General features: G+C 53.9%; 1 protein-coding gene across 1 annotated transcript; it reads left to right on the top strand.

The window, feature by feature from the left end:
- Positions 1–6617: 6617 nt before the first annotated feature.
- Positions 6618–9896, top strand: HAND1 (heart and neural crest derivatives expressed 1). Its single transcript, XM_025388526.1, has 2 exons — positions 6618–7420; positions 8958–9896. Exons 1-2 carry the CDS (start codon positions 6878–6880, stop codon positions 9060–9062), a joined length of 648 nt encoding a protein of 215 aa, XP_025244311.1. The 5' UTR covers positions 6618–6877; the 3' UTR covers positions 9063–9896.
- Positions 9897–10575: the final 679 nt, after the last annotated feature.

The raw sequence follows: 10575 nt of genomic DNA, 5'->3' as shown, positions 1-10575 counted from the left end.
AGAACCTCTTGGAACCCGCATGCTCTTTTTGGACAAAAGAGCACAGAAGTTTTGAATGAATCTCCAAACCCTGTCCCTGAGATAGCAGGTCTTAGGTGGACAAGCCTGGAGTGGACAGCTTGCATTGTACCCCATGCAAAGAAGCGCATGATCCTTAAGACAGAAATATGGCTCAGTCCTATATTCCGGGAGAAAGTAGACTCAATGTTTGCTCATGGAGTGTCCCTGCGTCCAGCTCTGCTGGTCGTGTCCCTGGCGAAGACTCCCCACCTGGTAGCCAGCAGCATCTGTCCTTGGATACACCACCCCGGCTCTAGCCTTTCCCCAGTCATCAGCTGGCTTTCACTGGCAGGACGATCCAGGAGATAGGTAAAGTGGATTGATTCAGTCCTCGCTATGGAATTCAGATTAGACTGGGAAAGGAAAAAAATTATCCTGATCAGGGATGCAACAGTCAGGCAGTGAGAATGACCTTCATGATACTGAGCTGAGATAAGCCTCTTGGCATGAAACAGCTCGGCAGGCAATTGATCAGTGGGCTAGGGATCAGCTACAAGCAGCCTGACCCGACCTAGGGAGGAACCGAGCACCAGGAAACTGACCAGCATGTGAGGAACAAAAAAATCTCCCAATATGCCAAAAACAGCCTGGTGCATAGCAAAACTCTGTTAACAGACGGTCTGGAACTGAGTGCTGTGAAGTAGACCAGAATGAAATTGCCCTGAAAGCAACGGGACAGGGTAAAAGAAACCGGAATAAAATCCACCTGCCTGCTAGTGTGCAACTAACCACTGCGAGGGATGGGAGAAGGGACGGCCTCTGAGGGCTGCAGGGTGCACGGGGGAGACGGGTCTCCTGGTGTTCTGGAGAACCTGACCGAGCTGCTTCTGGGATAGGGGAGAGGGGTGTCCAGTGCCTTTTGATTTACAATCTCTGCGCCCCAAGCGATCTCATAAATTTGGGGGCCCGTTTTCACCAAAACCGTGAGTTACGATTTTTCAAATAAATACATTTTCCAATCAGACCGGGTTCTGTTTAGGTTGAACGCGTCCCGAAGCAGACATCTCTCTGTGCGGAAAATACACAGAGGAGGAAACGGAGCCGGGACGAAGCTCAGACGACATAAAAACTTATGTAAACACATTGTCATTTACGGGCTTCGGAAGAGAAGGAGAATGGGGGGAGGAAGACAGAAAAAGTGGGGGGAAACGTATACATGTTTAATTCTCCCTTGAATCCTCAGGTCCCAGCTCAGAGGGAGGTTAGAATATGTAATATTCTTTTTCCATAAGCTTGATTTATGTTACTCATTGGACAATGGGTGGCAGCAGCAGGTTTACCTTAAATAGATTTTGTGTTTTTGAGGCCTGTTACAGACCTGAGAATGAGCACAAATGTCTCCCTTCTCCCCAACACACACGCACAGCCACACACATGTATGTACAGGCACTCTCTCAGTTTTTTCTTTAAGAAAGAGTGTGGAGGAGATAAACCAAAATGAATTATTTTAGCAGGGGAGGGTCGTCGATTTCTATCTGTGTGCCCTTGGGCAAGTCTCTCTATCCTCTAGGTCTGTGTTTTGCCAGTAATCAGAGGCTACCGTTGCGCAGAAAAGCATTAACGCGTAATTCTGTGCACAATGGCAAGAACCTCCTAGCCAAAAGATAGAGAACGTCACTTCCTGCTTGGACCCTCTCTGGCCAGACCACCCTCGTCTCAGGAAAGAAGGTAATAAGGGGAGACAGAGACTGCTGTTCACCCCAGGTCCCTTCTGGAGATCTGGGCTCTAGACGCGCGTCTGCCACTCATTGACTGTGTGCCCTTAGGAAAGTTCCTTCCCCTCTCTGGGCTCGTTTCCCGTCTGCAAACAGAACCTTGGAGCTCCCAGGAGCAATCTACTCCGTGCCTATCTCTTCCCTGCCCCGACTGCCCCCCATCCCGGGGAGCAGGCTGGGCCAGATTGGAAAGTCCTAGGTCCTCTTTAGATATGGCAGAGAAATGTTTAAGGGATTTGCGCGCTCAAGCTGCGGGGTAAATGGTCCGCGGGCTGATTTATGGCGCGTTACTGCGCGACGCGATTCCCCAAGACAGCGAGAATATTTTACACCGCGCTAATATAAACAGGCGGCCGGCCGGGTCCTTTTTATGGAGTTCCTGTAATTACCCGGGCCCTGACAGGTCCTTGATTTACTGCCCTATTTAGATAAGGGGTCCGGTGCGGGGATTGCCCGTGGCGTCAAGGTCACGGGACTGCGGCGGGAGAAGGTTTTGCGGTAGGCGCCGCGGCCTGGGCTCCTAGAGGCCTGCAGTCCGGGGGGCGCGGATAGGGGTGAGGGTAGGATAGGGGCGAGGGCAAGAGCGAGACCCCACCACTGCAGAGCGTCCAGGCTCGAGGGACCTTCGCATCGCCCGGGTACAGCTGTCCCACTGTTATGGATGGGGGAACTGAGTACCGTAGGTAGCAAGACTGCACCCCCCACCAAGTCATTTAGGGAGGGACATGGGGGCGGAGGGTGGAATCTGGAACTGGGATTCGGGTCTCTGGCAACACAATTCCTACACCTGGCGATGTCTCTGTATCTCCAGCCTTATGATGACTGGGTTGTGTAGGGTCAGTAGGGAACGGCAAGGACCCTAAGGCAGTCAGTAGCAGCTGGGCCAGGTCAGAACAGAGCCCTGCAAGGAGGATTCAGTGTTGTGGTCTCTTCTCCCCGTCCAGAGCTTTGTAGTTATGTGGTGGCATGTAATTCCATTTCCTCCCCTATGAAATTAATATTCCTAAAAACAGAGCCACCATTTATCCAGGTTTACCGTCACTGTGCTAAGAGCCTAGCCTTGTGCTTACTCTTACGCCAGCCCTCTACAGAGGTTATTATTATCCTCTAATTTACAGAAGAGAAAACTGAGGCAAAGAAGCTTCCCACAGGGAGGAGTGATATGTCCAGTTTTAACCCAGATGGGCCCAATTCCACAGCGATGTGGAATTTGTTTTATGTGCGTAAGCCCTCTACTTTGTAAAGCAGGGTAAAGAAGAGTTCCTGCCGGCTCTCACTACCACAACTGGGGGAAGAACGGAGAAGCCTGCATTTAAAAGTGCTAAGAAGGCCAATCCCCCTGAAGGCACTCTTTAGGTGAGCAAGGTGGGTTAAGAGGAGGCTACAGGGGCAGTGTGGGACTAGGACCCTGGGAGTGCTAGTCCTTGGTCTGTTGAGGTAGGCTAGAGGAAAGCAGAGTCCTTCTGTAGGGATCCCTGAGCTGAGCGCTAAGTCCCAAGAGGAACCAGGGCAGGATCCCTGCAATAGTGGGGAGCTGGGAATTCCAGAATTCCAGACTATCAATCCTATTCCCTTCTTCTGCGAATGGGGAAACTGAAGCTTGGAACTGGAAGAAACAAAGAGGTGCTAGCTAGGGAAAGCCAGAACTCTTGCCTGTCACATCTCTTGCCTGTCAGCCTAAAGCAATTTTAGCCAAAATCCTAGGTCTCAGACCTCCTCTTACAATATAGCCTGGGGCAGAGATAGAGAACAACCTTACAAGGTCCCCACCATCCCGGGAGTTCTGCTGCTCTCCACGGACCAGAGTAAAGCCTTTTGGGGTCTCCGAGAAGGCAGTCTAGAGCCTAGTTGTACTGCAGTCTCCCTTGAGGTCATCCTGCTGGGGGCTGCCCCGTCCCAAGCCTCAGGAGGTCCCTTAGGGCTGAGTTTCTGGTGGGGGTACTGCTTGAAAAATGACACTGAATCCCTTCTCTAGGTTGGGGAACAGTGCTTTCCAAGTCACTGGCAGCTGGATACACCCTGCTCTTTCAGACCCATGGGGGGCTGCCGTGTGGTCTCAGGGGCCCTTAAGGGGTGTCGTGGGACTGGGACTCCTCACCCAGTACTGATAATGCATTCCCCAGCACGCTAACCAGGCCAGATATATGGGGGGTGTATACAACCTTGAGTGATCTGTGTAATATCATGAAAGCAACTAGGACTCATATGGGCAGGCGCGCGGGCCACACATTTGTATGTGCGTTATGTGTGAGCATGTGAGAACCTCTATTTGTGAGCACCTGTGCATATGTAGTAGAAATTGTGACTGTGTACTTGTGCACTGAAGGCTTAGTGGTGACACTGAGAATATACAAAATGTATAATGGGATTTTGGAAGTTTGTGTTGTGAATACAATTGTGGAGAATCTTAGAAAGATACAGGCTGGTTTTAATTGTGACCATGAGATTATGTGTAAAACCCTGCATCCGTGTAGTATTCAGGTTTTATGTGTTTCTACAATATGACTTTGGTCTCTGTGCATGCCTGAGTGGAGGATTGGGAGCGGCTCCTAGGTGTAACACATCTGAAGTGTGATGAGTATGTACCCCGTGGGTGACAGAGAGACAATGTGTAAAATCCTAGGAATGCATGAATGCTGTGTGTACCGTGGCTGTGCATATTACTGTGAGAATACACATACTTTTGGGCGTCTTATGAAGATACGGGCTTTTGTGCATGGCGGCAAAGTTTCGTGAGCCCGTGTGCATGTACCTGTGTATGTGTAATCTGAGGGCCTAGTGTGCCGCTATGAGAGGCACTGTTGCAGACTGTACTCAGAGTAGGACAAAGACTGGGCGTGTATTGAGGACTGTGTGTTGAGGTCCTTCTCTCCACAGCATAATTACTCTCTACCTGCGCTCTCTCTAGAATGCCTCCACGCTGGGGAAGCTCGGGACCCCGCAGAACCGCCGCAGCAGCAGGCGCCCAGCGCTCCCTCCCCGCGTGCCTCCGGCTCCTTGCTCTGCCCTACCCCAGCGCTGCTGGCGCCAGGCGCCGGGGAGAGCGGGGGGTTTCCAGCCTGCCTCGGGCAGGAAACCAGGACCTCCCTGCAACCCCGCCCCATGCACCTCCAGGGCCCACAGCCCTGCTGAGCTCCCACAGGTGGAACCAGCAGGCTCAGGCGTTTGTCCCCGTCACTCCTGTATGTAACCCCCCACCCTTCATTCATTCCCTTGTCAGGGAGTGGAATTCCACTCTTCCACGCCGTACCGGACCTCGAGGAAAATCGCTCATCCTCTCTGGGCTTCACGTTCCATATCTGTTCAAGGAGAGAGTGGGCCTTTCTCCCTCTGCCTTTGGACCATTAACTATTATAGGCGCAAAGTAGGCATCAATAAACAATTGTTGAATGAATGGGTGAATGATTTGCCTTCTAAAAAGAGCACTCACATAAACTTCTCCTTTCCCCCTCCTCTCGACTTTACTTTGGAAAGAGGCACACTCCCTCTACCACACTGAGGGAGGGGTGTTGAGCTGAGAAAGGCTGAGAGAATGAGGGACCCAAGTTGGTGGACATCAGCCAAGAAAGGAACCACAGCGGGAGGCAAGACCGAGAGTCCCCAGCCTGAAGCGTCGTCACCCCGGGATTCCCAGATTCCAACGCCAGCCTGGGGAAAGCCCCCAGTGGAGAGAGTCCGGCTGGCAGGAAATGGTCCTACCCCCGAGGTGAAATCTCGGAGGGTCGTGCAGCCGGGCCGTGCCTCTGCGCTTATGCGCGAGAGATGCCGGACGTCGCGTTTGTGCGAGCCTCGCGGTTCTGTGCAGTAGTGGTTCCCTCTGCGTGTGTCGACCGCCGAATGCTGCTGTCTCGCGGTGTGAGCTTCGGGGCCGATGTCTTTAAAGAATCAAAGATTCTTAAGGAGTGATGATCTGGGTAGAGCGGCCCGACGTAGCCGCGCTCCCAAGTCTCGATGCGAGTCCAGCAGACAGACCAGAGGAGACCTGCTGGCCAGATGTCCCGGGCCCAAGGCGGACTTCTCTGCGTCAGCCAGGCTGGCCTTCGGAATGGATCAGGCACCCGGGAGGCCGGAGTGGATCTCAGGCCCTCCAGCCGGGAACAAACCGGTGGATGCCCGTGGACTTGGAGTCCGCCTCCTCATTCCCGCCCCACCCCTACTCCTGCCTCCGAAAGGCTTCTTCGCTGTTCAGTAGCTGCGTGCCCGTCTGCCTGCGGCTGGGCCAGAATTGGTGGGCTGGTAACGAACCCGTGCACAAGCGGCTCCCAGTATCTCCAGAAAGGGCCGATGACTAAGGGGTGGGGGAGGGGGCGGAGGGCTGGAAGGTGTTAGGAACAACCTTAGGGGCCTATCCTGACTTCAGCTGCGCCCTCTCATCTAGCTCTGAAGCCGAGCAGAGCAGTTGGAGCTTGGGACTGGGAACTGCTGGAATTCCTATGTAGACTTCTAGACAGTCTAGAAACAAGAACTTTTCTCTCCCTGAGCCTCAGTTTCCTTATCTGTAAAATCAAAAGACTGGCTGTAGGTGTGGGCTGTCTTCGCTTGGTGATTCTAGATTCCTTTCCTTGGATCCGTGGGGAGGGGGTGGTAGCAACAGTCCAGGGCGTTGGCAAGCCTGTGCCTCAAGTACGTATTCCCCGTGCCCGCCCCCTCAACACCCCCAGCCGCCTGCCCCCCAGCCGAGCCGGGAGCTGAGTGGGAGGGGCAGAGGCGGGGCCGGTTGCCGGTCCCTGCTGGCGGACTAGAGTGGCGTGGGCTGAGTGTAAAACCTGGGACAGCCACCCCTCCTTTTCCTTATCCCCGCCCCCCTGCTATTGGCTCCCGGGAGAGGTTGACATCAAAGCCGCTGTCTTATATAAGCCAGATCTGCAGGGGAGTCTGCAGAAGGGTTAAACAGGTCTTCGGGCATCTGTGTCCTCGCCCGCGACGGAAACCGGCAAGAAGACGGTGGGCTGCGCGTCTCATTTTCAGTCTTGCCCGGACTCTCGCAAAGCCGGCGCCCAGTAGTGCGGGGCTCCAGAGCCCACAGGTGGCCCACGGCAGTCTCTGGGGCGCATGGAGCGACCTTAATAGGGCTGGCGGCGCAGGTCAGTAGCCGCTCCAACATGAACCTCGTGGGCAGCTACGCACACCATCACCACCATCACCACCCGCACCCTGCGCACCCTATGCTCCACGAGCCCTTCCTCTTCGGTCCGGCCTCGCGCTGTCATCAGGAACGGCCCTACTTCCAGAGCTGGCTGCTGAGCCCGGCTGACGCTGCCCCGGACTTCCCTGCGGGCGGGCCACCGCCCGCGGCCGCTGCAGCCGCCGCCGCCTACGGTCCTGACGCCAGGCCTGGGCAGAGCCCCGGGCGGCTGGAGGCGCTTGGCGGCCGCCTGGGCCGGCGGAAAGGCTCAGGACCCAAGAAGGAGCGGAGACGCACGGAGAGCATTAACAGCGCATTCGCGGAGCTGCGCGAGTGCATCCCCAACGTGCCGGCCGACACCAAACTCTCCAAGATCAAGACTCTGCGCCTGGCCACCAGCTACATCGCCTACCTGATGGACGTGCTGGCCAAGGATGCGCAGTCTGGCGATCCCGAGGCCTTCAAGGCTGAACTCAAGAAGGCGGATGGCGGCCGTGAGAGCAAGCGGAAAAGGGATCTGGTGAGTCCTGCGGCTTGCACGCTCCAGCCAAGGGTGCAGGCGCGGTGAGCACCCTCAGGCCATGCAGGCAGTCGAAGGAGGCTGTGTTGTCGTGTGTCCGATTTGGAAAGCCTGGGAAGAGTTCTGAGATGTTTGGTCACAGTATGCGATCCTGTGCGTGGAGGGAGGCAGATTCGTCATAGAATTCATTTGTAATACGGGATAGTGTTTGTAATACTGAGTGAATAATCTGTTTGGAGCCTCGGACCCTCCAAAAATGCACACACCACAGATTTTGCTTCCAATTTGGAGAAGTCCTGATTCATTCCTGGGCTCTCCTGGAAGCCAGGCTAAGAATATGTGTTAGAGTTCTTTACTTTGAGTTTGAATTTATGTGCCTGGGCTCGGTTCCTGTTTTCAAAGGGCCTTTGCTGGACCGGCTAGTCTACTTCCATCATTGTACAAATAGGGAAACTGAGGGCCCAGAGTGGGTCGGGGCATGAAGAGCACCTATCTGAGGAGTCCGGGGTGGAGCTGAGGTAAAACAGATCGCGTATTCTACTCAGTCCAGGGCGCGTTCCACTCCCGGTGGACTGGTTCTGAGGACCACTTCAGTGGCTTTGCATGTAAATAAGAGCCACTTCTTTTAGCTTTGGAGATCGCAGTCTCGTCTTGGCCTTCTTGATCCTCTCCAGTTAGGGTGACACTTCCTGGCACTCGGTCTGGCTGTCCGGGGCTGGGGGAGTCTGAGCGCTGGATTTTCAGGCTGGCCAGTCAGTTTCTCTAGGTTGGGGCGCTCAGGGCCGCAGCGGAGTGGAGCCAGCTGAAGGGCCCCACCGGGTTTTATCTAACCTGCGGAGTCTGTGGGAAACCGAGGAAAGCTCATCTGGGGACGGAGGAAAGACAGATAGGCATAGAGTCTCTGAACGGCCGCCCCGGACTGGGGATGGTGCAGGCCGGGTGGCGCCTCGAAAGAAGTTGTTATTGGGCGGATCCCGGCCCCCACGCGTCGCCGCCTCGGTCAAGTAGCACCGCTTGGTTCCTGCTGAAAGAGCGGGAAGGAGGACGCTAGGCCAGCCGACTCCCCGCTCTTTTGCCTCGGTATCTAAGGCTCCCAGCTCGGGCTTAGGGAGCCGCAAGCCTGCATCCAAGCCCTGATGTTTAAACCAGGTTGGGAGGCTGGCGGAAGTGTGTGCGGGGCAGCGAGAGCTGGAGAACCGTGGATTTCCACCCCTCCCTTCCAATCCCCTGCTATCTCCCTTAGGTGTCCTAAAGCCAAACCAACGCGCGTCAGTTTCACCATGCGCGGAACATTTTCCTTACCAAACCTCCCGAAGCTGCCCAGCCCATCCCAGGTCCCAGGAACTCCGCGCATAAAGGCAAATTTACGAGCCTGTTTGCCCATTTCGCAAACAGAAATCCGTCACTTATTTAAAGACTCCAGTTACTGCTCCCGACACCTTCCCCTCCTCCCCATCATACCCCATGCCGGGCGATCGGAGCAGAAAAATTAAAACCTGTCTCTCCCGCCTCTTTTCTTGTGTGTGTCCTTTGGCAGCAGCAGCACGAAGGTTTTCCTCCTGCCCTGGGCCCAGGCGAGAAGAGGATTAAAGGACGCACCGGCTGGCCGCAGCAAGTCTGGGCGCTGGAGTTAAACCAGTGAGCCGAGGCCCGCGCCGAGGACCTGGCCAGGCCAGCCACTCCTGGAGCCCCGGGAGGAGAGGAAGGCAGCGGCGAACGCCAGGCTCTGGGCTCCGGCGGCTGGTGCTACGCATCCCGCGGAGCTTCTGCTGAGCGCCGGCAGATCGTCGGCTGCAACCACACACTTGGATCGCACGTGCAATGTCCTTTGAATTTTTTAAAATACATTAAGAGAAAGAGAAATATATATATATCCACCCCCCGCCCAACCGAGGGCGGCTCTTGGCCACACCATGCAGGAAGGAGGGACTGCCCAACCTAAGGGCGCAAAGACGCACTCTTCCACCCTTTTGGGGCGAATTTAGAACCTCAGCCCCATCCCCATTTCCCTATCTGGCTCTTTCTTTCTTGTCCCTCCAAATGATCCGCCTTGACACCCTATTCTCTAATTAAAATGCAACAAGGAATCAATTCTTTTCTGCCTGAGAAACAGAACCAGATGCAGGAAGGTGAAAGGCTGCCCTTTGTTCTTCTTCGAATCGTGGTGGTTTTATTTTATTTTTCTTTTTGTCGCTGCACTTCCTGTTTAGTTCCAAGGGAAACACTTTCTTTCTCTGTCTCTCTCTTTTCTTCCTTCTTTTACTTCCTTTTTGTTTCTATCTAAAAAAAAGCTTTCCCTGTGTTGGAAAGTTTTTATGTATTTAAACTACCTACCATGCCTGTTGTGCTCAGGTGTTTGTTCATCCTGCCATCCCCAACCCTTTTCTACCTCAAGTCTGTGTGACCACTCACAGCCCCCCCCCCTTCGCCAAAGCAGTATCTATGCTCTTGACTAATAAAACATTTTCTGAAATCATCTGAAGCCTGTGTCATGTCTCAGCCGGGGTCCCTCACCGACTCCCATGGTTTCTACTAGGTGGAAAGCTTTCTGTTCCTGCTCATCTTCTTTTGATAAATACAAAACCAAACTTGAAATCAAGGGAAGCGGGCAGATAGAGTGTGTTTCAAGAACAAAGAGCAAAGTTATCTTTAGACTAGAACGGGAGGTGGGGATAACTTATGAGAATCGGGAAGAACAAAAACGGAAACGAATTAATCTCAGAGGGCCTGGGCTCGGGTTTTTGTGCGTGGGTATGGGTGCTTGTCTGGAGGTTAGTAAGCACACTGGTGTCTGCAAACAGTGGTTTGGAGGGATTATTGGGAGGCAAGGGGGCCTAGCACACAGATGAATCCTATCACTGGGACAGGGTAGCTCAGGAGAGGGGGTGTTGGTCGGGAATACGTTCATGTATGTGAAATTCTCAACATATAGATATACATGTGACAGTGCAGCGACTCATACGGAGCCTGAGGCTGTGCAGGGGCCAAAAAGGGTCTGCTTAGTACAGCTCCAAGCACACAGTAAGGACTTCACAAGTCACAGCAGCTATTATTATTTTATACCTGAGTAAAATAAGCCTGTGGGTGCTTATATGTTAAATTGAGGTGTTTAGGTTTCTCTTTGGCAACAAAGCACTCAACCAAAGGTTGTGAGA

The sequence above is a fragment of the Theropithecus gelada genome, chromosome 6 (genome assembly GCF_003255815.1).
Source record: "Theropithecus gelada isolate Dixy chromosome 6, Tgel_1.0, whole genome shotgun sequence".
NCBI classification, from domain to species: domain Eukaryota; kingdom Metazoa; phylum Chordata; class Mammalia; order Primates; family Cercopithecidae; genus Theropithecus; species Theropithecus gelada.
The sequence above is the reverse complement of the archived record's forward strand: the minus strand, read 5'-3'. Positions and strand labels throughout refer to the sequence as shown.